Raw genomic sequence first — 18,203 nt, forward strand, 5'->3', positions numbered from 1 at the left:
GCTGCTACTTTTGCACAACCGTGGTTTTAAATTTTGACAGGAAAAATATACTGGAGGTTTATTTATCTTCTGTATCAGCAGGAAAGTCCATTAAAACAGTGAATTGAATTGAATGTTATTCATCTTTACTGTCTTCATTATGACGTAGCAAATGCATAACAACCTCAAGCCAAATTTAAAAGCTGATAGCTACATGAGTTATTTGGTAACATAACGATTCATAATCTGAATAACCGATTATTTGTTTCAGTAATCGACAGATTATTCGACTATCTAATTAGTCGTTTGTTGCAGCCCTGAATTGCTGATTAAAAAACAACTTCATTTGGAGTTATAAATCTGTTATTACATTTCCGCTGTAGTTTTTTTTTTAAACAAACGCACAGTGACAGTACAGACGTGTAGCTGACGCCAGAAATCGATCACTTAGATCCACAGGCTGTCAGTGAGTGTGTGATGTTTCCTCACATCTGTCTCTTGATGTAATCCTTCAGCAGGTCCTGATCCACAGAGTAAAGGTCAGTGCTGCTCACGCTGTCGTAGTAATAGGTCACCGTGTTGCTGAATTTCTGACCGTAGGCGCCGTCTTTGCCCTCGTAGGCCTTATAGCCGTAGTGATAGTCGTAGTGGCCTGGAAAGAAGAGAAGAAACAGGAAATTAACTTTCATATACATTACAGAAAATAAGAAAACCAGTAAACATCTAATAATAATAATAATAATAATAATAATAATAATAATAATGTCATTATATTTTCACTCTTACAAAAGATGGCTCTTCAAGGGTTCTTTAGTAAAGAAAATGGTTCCATATAGAACTATGAACACTCAAAGAACCATTTGCATGATTAAAGGGTTCTTTGCCGCGTAAAACTGTTCTTCACATAAATGGAGAACGTGCTGTAGATGGTTCTAAATTGAACTTTTTTGTTACGGTGTCAAGCTTGTAACAATAAAAAGAACCCTTTTGGGTGCTATATAGAACCATTTTCAAAAAGGTTCCATATAGAGCCGTCTACAGCGCATTCATGCACATTTTGCATTGATCTGAAGAACCCTTTCATGATGCGAAGAACCCTGCAATCACGCAAAGGGTTTGAGTGTTCATGGTTCTATATTAAGCCATTTTCTTTACTAAAGAACCCTGAGAGCATCATCTTTAAGAGTGTGGCAAATAAGGAAAAAATCTAATTTGGACAAATATTTAAAATGGAGGTATTTGAGGAATAAATAGAGGAATAAATAAATAAATAAGCTAATATACAGAAACAATTTGTGCAATGTCAATCTCGTGCTGTAGCACTAAATCAATAGCACATTTTCTGTATATTACAGCTTTTTAAAAACAAATGCAACAAAAAAGGCAGCAAAATAAATAAATAAATAAACAAAACCTAAAAGAAGAATTGTCAATATAAAAAAGGAATTATTCAAGGAAACAAAAATAAAGGAATATATATATATATATATAAATTGTTTTCAATGTCACAATCGAATACTGTAGCTAGCTGGCTACTGCTCAATAAGTCAATAACATAACATTTTATTTATAGAGATGCTTTTCAGATAAAATGTGATAAAATAAAAAGGGGATATTTACAGGAGGAAAACCAAAGTTTGTGTTACAGTCCAGTAATGCATGCGATGCAGGAGATAAACAGCCCAATGAGGGGTTTTTAAACGGCAGCAGAGACAGAGTTAACAACAGAAGTAAAGGTCTGAGGTTGTTCTGAGCAGAAGGCTGAACCGTCCTTTCCTTTTTACCCAGAACCGAAGGGGCTCTGCGTTCCTGGAGAAAATGAGTTTGAGTAAAGTCAGTCGAGCGCCTGCCAAAACCAACAGGCCTCGCCGGGCAGCGCTAAACGCCGACCCTCTCAGCGCAGCTGTGGTCAAATTGCTTTGTTTTTAGTTTGACCTCAAAGGCTAGAAAAAAACCACTGTAGAACTAAATAAGAGTTCTGCCTGGAAATTAACACACAAAGCCTGGAGCTGCTGCCAGCGTGGCACAGCGAGAGAACAAACTCGCTAGAACTCAGAACATCAGCGCAGAACAACAGAGAGCTATTAAACTGTGGGGACAACAGCTAATATACAGAGCAATGACGCTACAGCAAAACCAGAGCGGAAAGAGCACCTACACTCTCATAAAGATGGTTCTTCAAGGGTTCTTTAGTAAAGAAAATGGCTATATCAAGAACCATGAACACTTAAAGAACACTTTGCATGATTAAAGGGTTCTTTGCATGGTAATATAGTTCTTCAGATTGATAGAGAGTGTGTTGTATATGGTTCTATATAGCACCGAAAATGGTTGACAAGCTTGACATCATAACAACAGAAGAACAACAGAAGGTTCTTTAGAGAACCATTTACAGCACATTCTGAAGAACGCTTTTATGATGCTTAAGAACCCTTGCAAAGGGTTCTTTGAGTGTGCAGGGTTCTATACAGAGCCATTTTCTTTACTAAAGAACCCTTGAAGAACCGTCTTTTTGCGAGTGTAGGTGCTCTTTCCGCTCGGGTTTCGCTGTAGCGTTGTGTGCGATTAAAGGGATCTTGAACATCATGAAAGGGTTCTTCAAAATGTGCCGTAGATGGCTCTATATAGAACCTTTTTGAAAAGGGTGCCACATAGCACACAAAAGGGTTCTTCTATTGTTACGATGTCAAGCTTGTAACAACAGAAGAACCCTTTTTGGTGCTTTATAGAACCATCGACAGCAAATTCTCTGTCAATCTAAAAAATAAAATAAAATAAAAAAAAAAACATTCCCGATGCGAAGAATCCTTTAATCATGCTAAGGGTTCTTTGAGTTCATGGTTCTTTATAGAACCACTTTCTTTACCAAAGAACCATCTTTTCTGAGCGTGTACAGCCCCCACTTGGCTAACAGCTGAATTTACTGAGGAAGTTTTGAACAGGTCCACCTTAAATGAACATCTAACTGTGCTCTTTTGAATATTTTTGGATTATTTCATTTACATATCTTTTATTTACTGTCACCAATTATTTACCATCACCCACCCCCAGTTCTTCAGTGAGATGCAGCTGAAGTCAGATATTCGCCAGCTTCTCGTTTGAATTATCCCGTTCCACCTTAAATGGTCCAGAATGTAACTGCTGCATTTAAGGTGGAATGGGAAATGTAGCTAGCTAGCGACCAAGACATTAGCAAACTACTAACAATTCTTTGGCCCAATCCCATTTCAGCCCTCGCCCCTACCACTGAGCCCTCTGTTTTGCATGTTCATGTCTAGGGGTAGGGGGTCCCGATTCTTGTTGAGATAGAGGGGGAGGGTGAAGTGTTGGGGCTACATGACCCTCCAAACGGAGGTTTTTCAGAGACTCCAAACAGAGAGTTATGAGAAAAAAGGAAAACCAGCAAGATGGAGAACAAGAGACCAAAGAAACCCACAAATGTGAGAATTTTCTCTTTTAAAAAATTCAGATAATCATTGTTTTATCATAGTTTAATGTTGTTTCAGTGTATTATGGTCATTTTCTTCATATCAAGCACAAAAAAAATAAATAAATAAAAAAAATAAATAAACACGCTATTAGTATGCTAACGTCTCGGTAGCTAGCTGGCTAACTTTCCCGTTCCACCTTAAATAGTCCAGCAGTTCTGACGCCTGAAGTGCCACAATGTAACTGCTGCACCATTTAAGGTGGAACGGGAACATTCGAGCAAGAGTCTGGTGAATATCTGACTTCAGCTTCATATCACTGAAGAATTAGGGGTGGGTGATAATAAATAATTGCCCCCCCCCCACCCCTTTGAAGGCACATGATGCCCTAAATGTAACTAAAGCCCAGCAGTGAGGAGCTGAACTTTACCCTCCTCTGCTGTCACTGCAGACTGGCAGGGTCGCCTACAGAGCAGCGCTGGTAGCTGTTAATGAAGTGATGCTCTTTTTATTTGAGGGTCCCATTTCAGAGGGAAGATTTCAACCTCTACCCTGTAACTCAGTACCAATGGGTTAGGGTGACACTCGAAAACAAGGGGTAGGGGGAAGAAGAAGAAATGGGACTGGGCCTTTATGCTTGTTATGAAGAAAAGAACCACAATACACTGAAACAACATTAAACTAAGATAAAACGATGATTATCTGAATTTTTTAAAAGAGAAAATTCTCACATTTGTGGGTTTCTTTGGTCTCTTGTTCTCCATCTTGCTGGTTTTTCTTTTTTTCTCATAACTCTCTGTTTGGAGTCTCTGAAAAACCTTCGTTTGGAGGGTCATGTAGCCCCAACACTTCACCCTCCCCCTCTATCTCAACAAGAATCAGGACACCCTACCCCTAGACGTGAACGCACAAAACAGAGGGGTAGGGCTAAGTGGTAAGAGCGAAGGGTGAAACGGGACTGGGCCTATCGATTTCAATAAATATTGAAAAATCAAATATAAACAGTAGGGGTTGTGATTTTTGGGGTTTATTTGGTCAGAGGCTTCGAAAAAGGCCAAAACAACTCATTTAGTTTATAATTAGAACTCTGTAGAATCCTGTTTAACACAGCTAAAGTTGGGCAATATGACAAAATTCATCGATAACAAGACAAATTTTCTCACAATGATGTACAATGCTTTTCTGAGTATATCGTGGACATCGTCAGTACTTAAAGAACACTGACCCACTACACGTTTGATTAAAAACAGAATATATCTGATTAAATCAGAATATAATCTGATTTAATGCAGCGCAGTGTGTGAACAGTTAAATGAAAACAACTGTACTCAGTCTTGAAGTTTCTAAATGCGGCTCTACTAGTAAACCGTATGAGTCAAAATATGGTGATATGCATTATGTATCGTCAAAATGTCGAAGTATCGTGATGTGATTTGTCTGCCATATCACCCACCCTTATTTCGTACATATAAAAACTGGAAATGGAATTGAATGTTGACCTAAAAACCGAAAATCATTCTGAATCTGATCGCCTGTCAGATACCGAGAGTTTTTACTGAACTGGGAAAATTTGCCTTTAGCACCCGTGAACTGGAACTCACTACAGGAGTCTCTAAAACTTGCTCAGTGGGGTCACTCAATCATTTTCTAACCACATTCAGACAGCCTGAAACTGTTTTAGTTGCGTTTAACTTTTCCTTTACAACTTTATTTAATTTTATTAATTTTTTTACCGCAATCGTTTTATTTGATGTTAAATCTTATTATGTTCTACTTTAGTAAAAAATTATATTTAAGATTTTGTTTTCTTACTTCATTTTATCTTAGTTGGTTCTTTTACTTACTATCAATGTGTTTTGATTATATATTTTATTGCTCTTTTATGTCTGTTTCCTATTTGAGCAGTTTTTATTTCTATAAAAATCTTCTTGTCTGGCTGATTTTGTTTTAGTTGATAATTTGCTTGGCTACATTTTAAATGAGGTTCACCCTCAATGAACTTCCAAGTCAAAATAAAGGTTGACTGACTGAACTTATAAAACTGTCACCGTATCACTGTGGTATCGTGAGTAATCAGGCCTGCTGTGAAGTGTTTTTCTGCCCCTAAACCTGCTCACCTCTGCTTCCTCCTCTTCCTCTGCCTCTTCCTCTTCCCCTCCCGCGGCCGCGGCCCCTGAAGCCCCCTCCTCTGAACGGAGCCCCTTCACTCTTCACGCTGGACACTTCGTCATGATCGTCCCTGAAATCGTGCTCGTACTTCCCGCTGTGCCAGTCTGCACACAAACATTCAGCACATAATAAACACATAATATTACAGACTAATACGGTTAACTCCATAAACCAGGAGCCAACAAGCAGCAGATTATTAAGATCTACACCGGTCAGGCATAACATTGTTTCTACGCTCATTGTCCATTTTATCAGCTCCACTTACTATATAGGTGCAGTTTGTAGTTCTACAGTTACAGACTGTAGTCCATCTGTTTCTCTGATACTTTGTTAGCCCCCTTTTACCCTGTTCTTCAGTGGTCAGGACCCCCATGGACCCTCACAGAGCAGGTACTATTTGGGTGGAGGATCATTCTCAGCACTGCAGTAACACTGACGTGGTGGTGGTGTGTTAGTGTGTGTTGTGCTGGTCTGAGTGGATCAGACACAGCAGTGCTGCTGGAGTTTTTAAACACCTCAGTGTCACTGCTGGACTGAGAATAGTCCACCAACCAAAAATATCCAGCCAACAGCGTCCTGTGGGCAGCATCCTGTGACCACTGATGAAGGACTAGAGGATGACCAACACAAACTGTGCAGCAGCAGATGAGCTATCGTCTCTGACTTTACATCTACAAGGTGGACCGACAAGGTAGGAGTGTCTAATAGAGTGGACAGTGAGTGGACACAGTGTTTACAAACTCCAGCAGCACTGCTGTGTCTGATCCACTCAGACCAGCACAACACACACTAACACACCACCACCACGTCAGTGTTACTGCAGTGCTGAAAATGATCCACCACCCAAATAGTACCTGCTCTGTGAGGGTCCACGGGGGTCCTGACCACTGAAGAACAGGGTAAAAGGGGGCTAACAAAGTATCAGAGAAACAGATGGACTACAGTCTGTAACTGTAGAACTACAAAGTGCACCTATATAGTAAGTGGAGCTGGTAAAATGGACAATTAGCCTAGAAACAAGGAGGTGGTCATAATGTTAAGCCTGATCAGTGTATAGTCTGCATACAGCTTGTTCACTGTGTATACTCTGTGTATAGTACATCATGTACTGTCTGTAAATAATCTGTATACTGTTTGTATTTTACTGCGTTTATTTCTAGACAGAGGCCAACAGCTGGAACCAAATCCCTTCTGTGTGTCAACATACTTGGCCAATGAATCTGATACCAATTCAAAGCTGAGCTGAGTTTGAAGGAGGTTTTCCTTTAGAGTCGGTGCAGAGAGAGACCGGCCGATACCTCTGAGGTTGTTGCGGTTGTTGTGGGGCATTCTGGGAGCTTCTCCTTGGCGTGCGTTGTTCCTGGAAGCCGAGCGCTCTCGGGGACCCTCAGACTTCACGTCGATCACCAGAGGAACCCACTTGTGTTTATTTCCTGTTAAATACACAGACGACACCTTCACAACCCATCTAAACACAAACAGACTTCACCGCTACGACTTTGCGTACCGTAACGTCGCTCTGCTCTAAAGCAAAGCTGACTAAAGTCGGCCAGGAGGACTTTTAATTTGTCCTGTCAGAAAGTTAACTGAAAAATATCTTGAATTTTCCTTTTTAAAATGAATTTCTGGAGATATTTAGCAGTGCTATGTTATAAACAACAAGTTTAAAATCACAATTTCAATATTTATTTATAATAACCTTTATTTATATAGTATCTTTGACTTAAGCTGCAGAGATAAAAACGAGAACGAAACGAGGTTGTCTAATAAAAACATAGAAAAATTGGCACACAATGATATTCTATAAATAAAAGCAGCAATAAAAAATGTAAATACTAGAAAGAAGTACAAATAAAATAATTTCAAATAATTTTCTGCTGTGTTGTCTTTCATTTTTATTCACTGAAATTAATGCAAGCGGATTTTTAATTATTTTCACGTCTAGGCTTTGTTATGCACTGAGTTGGTTTGGTTTTTGTTTTAGTTAAAAGTTAATTCAAAGGCATATTTTGTTATTTAATTTTTGTCAGAAAATTTCTTTATACATATCTAATTGTGCCCATATAACAGTATAACTTGAATGTGAACCACTGATCATTTTGTAAGCTATGAAAATCTAAAATGGAAAAAATCTAAATAATAATAATAATAATAATAATAATAATGACAATAACAATAATAAAAGTAAAAATGTGTACACGGTTGTGTCTTGTATGCACTACATTTGGCCCCACAAAAAGTTTGGGCACCCCAGAATCGCAAACTGCAGTTCCTGGATCAACCTGCAGGGGGCATCAACGTTCTTCCAGTCAGTGCAGACTGAACTGAAAGGCTCGCAGAGCCCATTTAGACTGACGTGGCCCTGCACCTCTACACCACGTCTCTCTCTGTCTGTCTCTCTTTCAGCAGATGAGCTATCGCCTCTGACTTTACATCTACAAGGTGGACTGACAAGGTAGGAGTGTCTAATAGAGTGGACAGTGAGTGGACACAGTGTTTAAAAACTCCAGCAGCACTGCTGTGTCCGATCCACTCGCACCAGCACAACACACACTAACACACCACCACCACGTCAGTGTTACTGCAGTGCTGAGAATGATCCACCACCCAAACAGCACCTGCTCTGTGAGGGTCCATGGGGGTCCTGACCACTGAAGAACAGGGTAACAAAGTATCAGAGAAACAGATGGACTACAGTCTGTAACTGTAGAACTAGAGTTAACTATACGGTCAGTGGAGCTGATAAGATGGACAGTGAGTGTAGAAACAAGGAGGTGGACTTAATGAAGTGCCTGTCAGTTTATAGTCTCCAGATCTTACCGTAAACAGGCTTCAGAAGCCACGCCCCTTACATGCAAACTAGGCCTCTGGTGCAGCCTATCAGAGTAAAGTGGGTGGGGCAGCTACAGAAAGAGCCACTCCAAAAATGACTGGGCTTTTTTTCCTGTAGAGTTCATGTACAATCTGCACAATTATGGTTCTTCAAGGGTTCTTTTTTCAGAGTAAACAGTTCTGTATAGAACTAAATTAAAGGGTTCTTTGCATCATGAAAGGGTTCTTAACAATTTTTGAAAAGGGTTCTACATAGCACCAAAAAGGCTCTTCTACTGTTACAACATCAAGCTTGTAACAATACAAGAACCCTTTTGGGTGCTAGATAGAACACTACAGCATCATTAAATGGTTCTTTCCATGGCGAAAGGGTTCTTTAGATTGATGGAGAATGTGTTGTATATGGATCTATATTTACCTTTTTGAAAAGGGTTCTATATAGCACCAAAACAGGTTCTGCTATCGCTATGTCAAGCTGGTCACAGTAGAAGAACCATTTCAGTGCTATATAGAACCCTTTTCGAAAACTTCTATACTGAACCATCTACAGCACGTTCTCCATCAATCTGAGGAACCATTTCACCATGTAAAGAACTGTTAAAATCATGCAAAGGGTTCTTTGAGGTTCTATATAGCACCATTTGTTTACTAAAAAACCCTCTGAAGAACCCTCTTTAAGATTGTCAAGACTGATTTTGTGGGTTTGTGTTAGCAGGCAGAGCAACAGGACCTGGCAAAGTTCTATAGGAGAACCTTTATTATACTGAACAAACAGAATTAGAGCTCCGCAGAACCACAAGCATTTCAGTAACACTGAAAATAAAAAAATTGATTTAAAGCTTAATCTCAGAATCAAACACTGTAAGCGAAGCCAAGTCCTCTGTGTGTCTCAACCGATGCAGCTCATACAGCTGATATTATTAACCCTCTGGGGTCGACGAACACGCCAGCGCCTCAAATTAGATGTTTCTCAGTATTTCTATTAATATCTTTAGAATAATCCAGCTCAGAAATCCAGTTCAAACACTTCCTGAATCTGTAGAGTCGCCCTTTCCATTCCATCTTATCACGAGATCATACGAGACTCACATCCGGAGTTATGAGCCTATGAAGAGGGGCTGAGATACACGTCATCTGCCTCTCACCGTGTGGAACTGGTGGATTCGCGTGTCCGTCTACATTCTGTGTGAAACTGACCAATGGACACTCGGGAAACCACTCAGGACTGACCATCACACCAGAAACCCTTCATTCTTCATTCAGTCCACATCGGAGACTCATGTGAAACGGCGTGCAGAGAGTTTACAGCTGCTGAAGCGGTTTTGGAAAGTAGTGATGAGATTTATCTGCTGTTTTTTCATGTATTCCACTACTTCTGAGAACCTTTAGACTTTGGTAAACACATTTCAACACCGAAACAACTCGGCCACATGAGTAAAGCTGTGTTTTCACAAGAGATATTAAGAAAGTCGAAAAACGGACTTCATTTTTTCAGCTTTAGGGCTGAATTCTCTCTTTACACAAAGCTCCAGGTGAAAAGGGCCTCGTTATATAGATCAGGGGTCTTTAATTAAAATTCAGGTCCAGTTAGAGAAAACATCCTCAGGCGAAGGTCCAGAACATCATAACGTCTAACCTGCATCATGATTCAGTGCCATATACTGTTTACTGAAGTAGCCTAGTAGGTATATCAACATCTTATACAGTCAACAACTGAATATCAAATCAAATAAAGTACAGTTCAGTCATATTTCAACAATATTTATGGTCAGTTTTCTCTTTTTAGATCACGACATGTGAAATAACTTCCCTCTGACTCACTTTCTTCTCCGACTGCTGTTTCTCGCCTCGTCCCTCCCCTGTGTGTGCGTCACTCACTCGAGTCTCAGTGCTCATCGTAATGCACAGATCTGATTGGCTGAGTAGCGTCACGTGTGATATTTACAACGCATGCGATTGGTCTCTGAGTTTCCGGGCCGCTAAAGCTACCATAAAGGCTAGAAAAGCTATGTCGATTAAAACAGGACCACCCCATCAAAATGAAAGAATTCTCTATAGTTTATCGGTTATAGGTCCAGGTCCGCATAGGACAGCATCTGGGTCCAGACTCGGACCGCAGTCCTCCTATTAGCGACCTCTGAAGTAGAGAGTTCGGATCGTTCTAAATATTTTGATGTATAATAATGGATATCACGTCATATGCAAGAGCGTTTAAAGACGAATTTAAGAACATATGCAAAAATCAAGAAAATGCCCTCAGACCCCCGAGGGTTAATATTTCCATACCAGCCAGACAGCAGGAACTCAGAGTTACTAGCAGGTCACACACTGCCCACACAAAATGGCATTATAGGGACAATTTAAATGACTTTCATCTAAATTAAAGATAATATTTAGAACAGATTCTGTGGTTATAACACATTTTTGTACAGTGTTTATTAACCCAAACCTGAAAACTAACTAACACGCGGCACCACAGCTCGTATTTCATCATTATTATATTTTCTGTTTATATTTTTGAGCTCTGTGCAGTTTAATGTCTCAATTAATCTTAATAATATCCACATATTTGACAATTCAAACAAACCTGCTGCGCCAAACTGGGCGAACGCACCTTTCTTTTTCTGTCCGTTTTTCTGAGAGTCCTCGTCTCCGTTCTTCTCCTCTCCAGAGTCGTCCGATTTGGCCTTCTGGTTCTCCTTGCTCTCCTCGTTCTCTCGCTTCTCTTTCGACTCTTTCTTCGCCATCACCTTCTTGGGTGCCTGAGGACGTTAAACACAGAAACGTAGAAGAAATTAATGTGATTAATTTTATATACTGGAGAAAACACAGCTGAATGGTGAACGATGGAATTGGTAACCAAAAAAGAATAATCTTTAATATCAGTTCAGTACTTTAGTCGGAGTTTGTAGATAACCGTATGGACAGAAACAGAATCAGAGCACTAACTGGGCCTGAAACTGTGGACCAAAACTGAATCGAGTCCAAGAAAAGTGACCCAAACAACCATCATCATGCAGTTTTGAGTTGATAACCGTCCCCAGTTTAACCAAATGTCATTAGATCACATATAAATAAATATAAAAAATAAATAAAACAATAAGATACAAAATAATAATCTGTCCAAAATTACATTTAAATTCTGCTTTAACAAATTTATTCATCAAGCTGTGCTTTCAAACAACATCCTAGAAGTTTGGGTAAACTTTCCACAATGTGCTGCGTAGGACCGACCGATTAATCATTTTTACATCACAATCACAATTCTGCTGATACATTTTTCGCTTCTGACTTTGGCCACATTTTCTCAGGGGTCGGGTCTTGTGGGTGTGGCTATGACTTGGTATTGCAAATCAGTTAAACAAACTGAACATCCCCCTCCACGAAAATGTGTCAAAGGACAAAATTGAGGACAAAATTCTGAAGCAAAAAATGTGTGAATCAACAAAATCGGCAACAGAAAGAAATTAATAAAATTGAAAAAAATGAAAACAAAGAGTGGCAATAATAATAATAATAATAATAATAATAATAAGTAATTTCTATTAAAATGAGCAAAAATTTTAAAACTTCTAGAAAATTTAAGGTGCTTGTGCACAAAATTAACAAAAATTTTTTATCTTTATCGCGATACGAGTTTCCACAACGAGCACATCGTTAAAGCAGTGATGACAGAACAGATCTAATGACCTTATTGACGCAGCGCCAGAAAGACGTCATTACATCACAAACTGTTACAAGCCTGCTTCTCCGAGCTAGAGACCATTATTTTAACTGGAATTTTATATTATAATAATTTTAGTATTTTGGTATTTTTAGTTTAGTATTTTATTTTATAGCAATTTTAATAGATTTGTCGTCCTGCGGTACAGAATACAGCCCTCCTACGGGGACGGTGTTTATTCCTGGCTCTTCTCTGACCTACATTTCAGCAGGTACAGAGTGAAACGGCCCTCAACGCACTTCTAAAAAAGGGCCTTACTCGGGTCACCAGGGCGGACAGACCCTGGCTAAGATATCTGCATCAGAAATAGCCTTCCAGTCTCACCGGAACCACTGAGCGCTCTCCGGAAAAGGAGAATAAACACGGAACAGGTGGATATCTGCAAAAAGCACAGCTCTACAACCTGGCTGACATATCGGCCAACGCCGACCCTGCACACGTTTATCTGTACCTGTATTACCACTCGTTTAATTACAGCAGCACTACAGGCTGAACAGGTACATCTGAACACCATCATGGTTTGAATAACATGTAAAACACAGGCCCATCTCACATTTAACCCCAAAATATATTCATATTAAGAGAACTGTTTAGGGTAGCTCCGCCCTCAGTGCTGCTATATTTATATTATTGAAGACTGACTTTAACCACTTATGCTTGTGGGTATATTTCGGTTTTTCCATCTGAATTTACAAGGCAAATTATTCAGTAACTGCATGAAAAAACTATTTCTTGGTGGGTTTTTTTGTAAAAGTTTCCCTCAAATTAACAGAAAATGTGTTTTACGATCACACATATTGTAATATGCTTACAAAAATCTTTAACGCTCTGTATTTTTTTATAAAAATAATTTTTACAGTGCAGATCACTGAAGAGACACCATCTGAGATCCAGTTTGTAGCTCAGATTTGTGAAAAATAAGTCAAATTTCAGTAGAGTTTCTTCTATTATAAGGGTTTAAAATTACATCACCCATCTATTTGACTGGAAAGAAGACAGTCACAGCTCTCATACGACCCCCAGCTTTAGAATGTAGCTTATGAAATATGACAGTTATGAAGTAAAGAATATGACGAAGTGCGTTTTGGAACCACCGGTGGTCCCAAGGAGTTAAAAAGGTTAAGAAACATCATGACACTTCAACTTTAAAATATAAACAGTACATACTGGCAAATAATGACGAGCCACTGGAATTTTCTGCCCCTTAAAATCAGTATTTCAGTCAGGAAATACAGCCATATAACCCGGCTTTAGTCCGAGTAAAACCTGGCAACCTCACAGACGCTCCAATAACGTTACTCGTCTTCGCGGGCCGAGTGCCAGGGAGCCAGCATGCCTTACAGAGATATCACAGGGTTCTGATATCAGCGCTGCTTAAACTGAACTGCATGTTTCATTTACAGTAGGAACTGCAGCCAAATCTTCCCCTTCAGGACAGAAATACACCTCCCTGCAGACTGACTGCAGTTAGCACAGACAGGAGCGTCTATTATATCACTAATTACACACTTTCGAGTCTGGATTTGTGTGTTTCAATTTGTTTTGATATGAGAAAGTGACAAAAAACACAACATAAAGGACGTTTTATGATTTAAGGATGTTGTTTTGTATGTGTATGATTTATGTTAAAGCTGGACTATGCGAGTTTTGGGGATTTGGAGACCTCTCTGGTGGAAACGTGTAACTGCACGCGAGGGGATGAATCGCATCAAATGCATGTTTTTATTTAATATTGTTAAAGGGTCGATATCAAATTAGTTTGTTTTAAAATGTACCATTCAGTCCCCAGTCTATACAGTCCAAATATGAAAAATTCAACTGCAAAATCCCATTTTAAACTGTTTTTGTGGCGCCACAAACTGTAGGTATAGCCCTGTACGTTCAATCTACAGCAGGTCAGCTCCGCCAATTTAGCCTGTAGCCCCTGTAATGTAAATTTAAAGGGTAATTCCACCAGTGTTTCAAATTTTTCTTCATAATTCAGTGTGTGAGATGCAAACAGAGCGATTCAGAGAGGTTTGGTGTGAAATGGTTGACTGTAGAGAGACTACATTCACACAGCAGGTAAAAGTGGCCTAAATCTCACCAAATCTGATGTTTTTGTTTGTCTGTTCAGATTATCTTTTAAATCTGATCTGTATGCGACATCAGTCTGAACAGATCAGCTCCTAAACCGACCCTCATGAGCAAAAGAACAGAGCGTCACGCTGCTTCACGGCTCATCCAGAGGTAAACAATCACGACCGCCAGCGAACGCCAGTCGCTCCCGGAGGATCAGCTTCATCTTCACCAGCATCACAGGAGCCATCATGAAGCTTCACTGACTGACAGCTGGGCTCATCACCCAGAATGTGTTCGAGCCGTAAAAAGGGCGCGGTCACTTCTTTGGTTCGCGTCCTCGGATTCTTTGAACATCACCCTAAATATTTGAGTCTCAGCAGTGTGAAATTATGACGAATGTGGAGTCGGACTGACATAAAAAGTGGCATGAATTCCGATCTGTCTGTTCAGACCGAGTCACATTGATCGGACATGTATCGGATCTCAGTACCACATATAAAAGCATCTCAAATCAGAACTGAAAATGTCAGATTCAGTGTGTTTATCTGTTCACACTGACACACATCTGTGTCACATATGAAGACAAATATTGGATTTGGGCCACTTTTACCTGCTGAGTGAACAAAGCCTCAGATGTCTTTACAGTGGTGGTGACAGGAACCAGGGGTCGCCATGACTACAACACAAATATAGACATTTTATTTACTATCTGAACAACTAAATAAACAATTCTGACTCTGTTAGTTTCTCCAAAACGGAGCATTTCACAACAAACCACTCCAAACGACTCTTTAACCATTTAATCCCCATGACTGAACTCACCTGAACTTCCTTCGTGGCGATCTCTCCGGGGGTCGGCCAGTTGTTCGCATCTCCAAAATCACCGACCTTGAAAAGATTTAATTATTTTAAGTTATTTTGAACCCATAGAGACGTTAATTTTAAAGCTCTGGCCTTAAAGACTCTGCAGAACGTAACGTTATTAGTTATCTGTCAACACAGCAGTGCAGATAAACTGTATTAACCCAGTGGAGCTTTTTCATATTCATACATCAGAAACTGGCCCAGACGATGGTTCTTCAAGGGTTCTTTAGCATCGAAAACGGTTCGACACAGAACCATTAACATACATAGAACCCTCTGCATGATTAAAGCGTTCTTTGCATCATCCAAGGGTTCTTCACATTGACAGAACGTGTTCACGGTTCTATATATAACATTTCTGAAAAGGATTCTTCTATTGTACAGGCTTAAGAAGATGGTTCTTCAAGGGTTCTTTAGTAAAGAAAGTGGTTCTTTGTATGTTCAAAGGGTTCTTTGCACCTTCAAAGGGTTCTTAAGAATGTGCTGTAGATAGTTCTACATAGAACCTTTTTGAAAAAAGGTTCTATATAGCACCAAAAAGGGTTCTTCTATTGTTTCGATGTCATGCTTGTAATAATAGAACCCTTTTGGGTGCTTTATGGAACACTTTTCAAAAAGGCTCCATATAGAACCATCTACAGCACGTTCTCCATCAACCTGAAGAACGCCGTCATGATGCAAAGAACCATTTAATCATGCAAAAAGTACCTTGAGTGTTAATACAGAACCATTTTCTTTACTAAAGAACTTTTGAAGAACCACTTTTTCCAAGTGTGTAACAAGCTTGACATCGTAACAACAGAGGAACCCTTTTTGGGTGCTATACCCTTTTCAAAAGGGCTCTATATAGAACCATATACAACACATTCTCCAACAACCATGCAAAAGGTTCTTTGAGTGTTCATGGTTCTATATAGAACCATTTTCTTTACCAAAGAACCCTTGAAGAACCATCTTTTTTAAGAGTGCACCACACTTCCACTGATCCGGATACTCTGGGCGATTTTATATACGTCTGCTTTGACAAAGAGCAATAAAGAGACTATAATGTTCTACAGTAAAGGTTCCTAAATGATTGTTAACTTGGACAGAAGAGTTTTAAGAATCTCTGTGATCTGGTACAGAATGCACACTCTACCTGGAGGTTCTTCAAACCGGCGTATCTCACTTATAAAGACGGTTCTTTAAACAATCATCCACTGAAAGTATCTTTGGGGAACCAAAAGAGGTTCTGCTACGGCCTCAAACCAAAGAACCCTTTGTGGGACCTTTGTTTTTTAAAAGAGTGTGTGTTGCTGAACAAAATTCAGTCTCAGAGTATTTAAAAAAAATACAGTTTTAGAGAATCAAACACAAAATCTGGTGCAAATCTTTGTGTTTAGGAAAGCAGAACCTGCAGGAACGTACCTTTCCTCCTCTCCTGGCTCTGGGGTTTCCGGCTCTCACCACTTTGGCTGGTCCAGTTTGCTCTGATTAAGGAAAAAAAGGAGACAAAATTAGACAAAAATCGTTCAGTACAAGCAGAAGCGGCTGGGGGACCAAACGATGACCTACACTCAACAGCTCCATTCAATAACTAACACAATACGCAACACACAATAAATAAATAAATAAATAAATAAATAAACAGATATATAGATAAATAAATAGAGTAAATTCAAGACAAGACATGCAACAATTAATACAATTTGCCCACAAATGCAATGGTACTAAATTTATCTTATTTCTTGAGATGCTATTCTGTTGTAATTTTAATTGTTTATTGATTCATTTCTTTTCTGTTTAATATTATGATTATTCTTATTTTTTAGCATTTGTTATGTTTTTTATATTTAATGTCCCTGATTTCTGTATTGGCTCGGCTCCGTTGTAAATGAGGGTCTCTTTCAACGTACTGAGTTTAAATAAAGGTGGATTAATATCTATGAAATAGTATATAAAAATAGAGGCTGTCCCAGGTAAAGATGGGCAATATGACAACATTTCATCATCACTGCAACACATTTCATCATCATTATACACAATATGCTTCTCTGAGCATCGCCGGTACTTAAAGAACGCTGACCGACTGCATGCAGCATCAAAACGAGAACATAATCAGTCCTGTTTAACTGGATTTAGCTCAGCGCAGAAAAGGAAATGCTTAATAAAACATGGTGTCCAGAGATTCTGACTGGTGTTTCTAACCGTGGAACTGCTGGCCCACTGTGTCAAAATATCGTGTCACGTTACGTGTCTTGAAATCATCTTTAAATATCGTGATATTTCGGCCATATCGCCCACCTTTAGTGCTAGTAACTGTGACTAGGGGTGGCAAAATACGGCAAAAATATTACAAATATTTACAGACATTTTAAAGACTTGAACAGTGTTGATACTAATTACATGTTCCATTAAAAGTCAGCATAATTAGTTCTGTTTAATTATATTTAGTGCAGTGAAATCTGTAAAATAATCAATTTAGGATTTTTCAGAATAGACGATCATATGCATCATATTTCACTTTTCTGAGATTTAATAAGCTGGAACATAAAACAGAACCTGCAGTGCCACAAATCAGAAATAATCCAATAAAATAATGATAGAATAATATAATTAGTCCAATTAAACAGGCCTATTTATGCCCTTTGTGTGGTGAAGTGTAGCTGGTCTGCTGTTTAAGTACCGACGATAACCGTGATGTGCTCAGAAAAACGTATGGTGACAATTTATCATGAGAACGATAAACTATTGCCGTATTATCCAGCTGTAATTAGTACATCACCGTTATATTTCCGTTTCCTGGTAATGTATCTGCGTCTGTTCACACCAGGATTTCAACTCCAGCTTGTGTTCAAAGTGAATCTCTTTGGATTCTCGTTAAATTCACGGGTTAAACGTAACGTGTGAAAGGTGTTTAAGTGTAGGACTGGGCAATATGACAATATTAGTCATTATCGTGATACTTTAGGTCACAATACTCTTTTCTGAGTTCATCACTGATATGGTCAGTAATCAAACACTGCCCCATTTGCACGTTTGATTACAAAGAGAGCTTAATTAGTCCTTTTTAACTGGATTTAGTGTAGCATAGTGCATTAAACATTGAATCAAACCACTGGACTGTAGTATTTTTAAATATGGAGCTCTTTTGTTCAAATTTATTA

At 39.1% G+C, this 18,203-nt stretch overlaps 1 protein-coding gene across 2 annotated transcripts in view; it reads right to left on the bottom strand.

Annotated features, from left to right (window-relative positions):
• Positions 1-18,203, bottom strand: part of larp1 (La ribonucleoprotein 1, translational regulator) — a 64,983-nt gene that overhangs the window by 20,447 nt on the left and 26,333 nt on the right. The window contains exons 2-8 of one of the 2 annotated variants that reach the window (XM_036587446.1): positions 16,465-16,526; positions 15,016-15,081; positions 14,804-14,869; positions 11,023-11,170; positions 6,875-7,009; positions 5,525-5,680; positions 469-631 (exon numbers count right to left, since the gene is read on the bottom strand). In XM_036587446.1, the coding sequence (XP_036443339.1) occupies positions 469-631; positions 5,525-5,680; positions 6,875-7,009; positions 11,023-11,170; positions 14,804-14,869; positions 15,016-15,081; positions 16,465-16,526 (796 nt within the window). The remainder of the gene's footprint in view (positions 1-468; positions 632-5,524; positions 5,681-6,874; positions 7,010-11,022; positions 11,171-14,803; positions 14,870-15,015; positions 15,082-16,464; positions 16,527-18,203) is intronic. The other variant, XM_036587447.1, reaches the window with a different exon arrangement.

This window comes from Colossoma macropomum, unplaced genomic scaffold (genome assembly GCF_904425465.1).
Source record: "Colossoma macropomum unplaced genomic scaffold, Colossoma_macropomum, whole genome shotgun sequence".
NCBI lineage: Eukaryota > Metazoa > Chordata > Actinopteri > Characiformes > Serrasalmidae > Colossoma > Colossoma macropomum.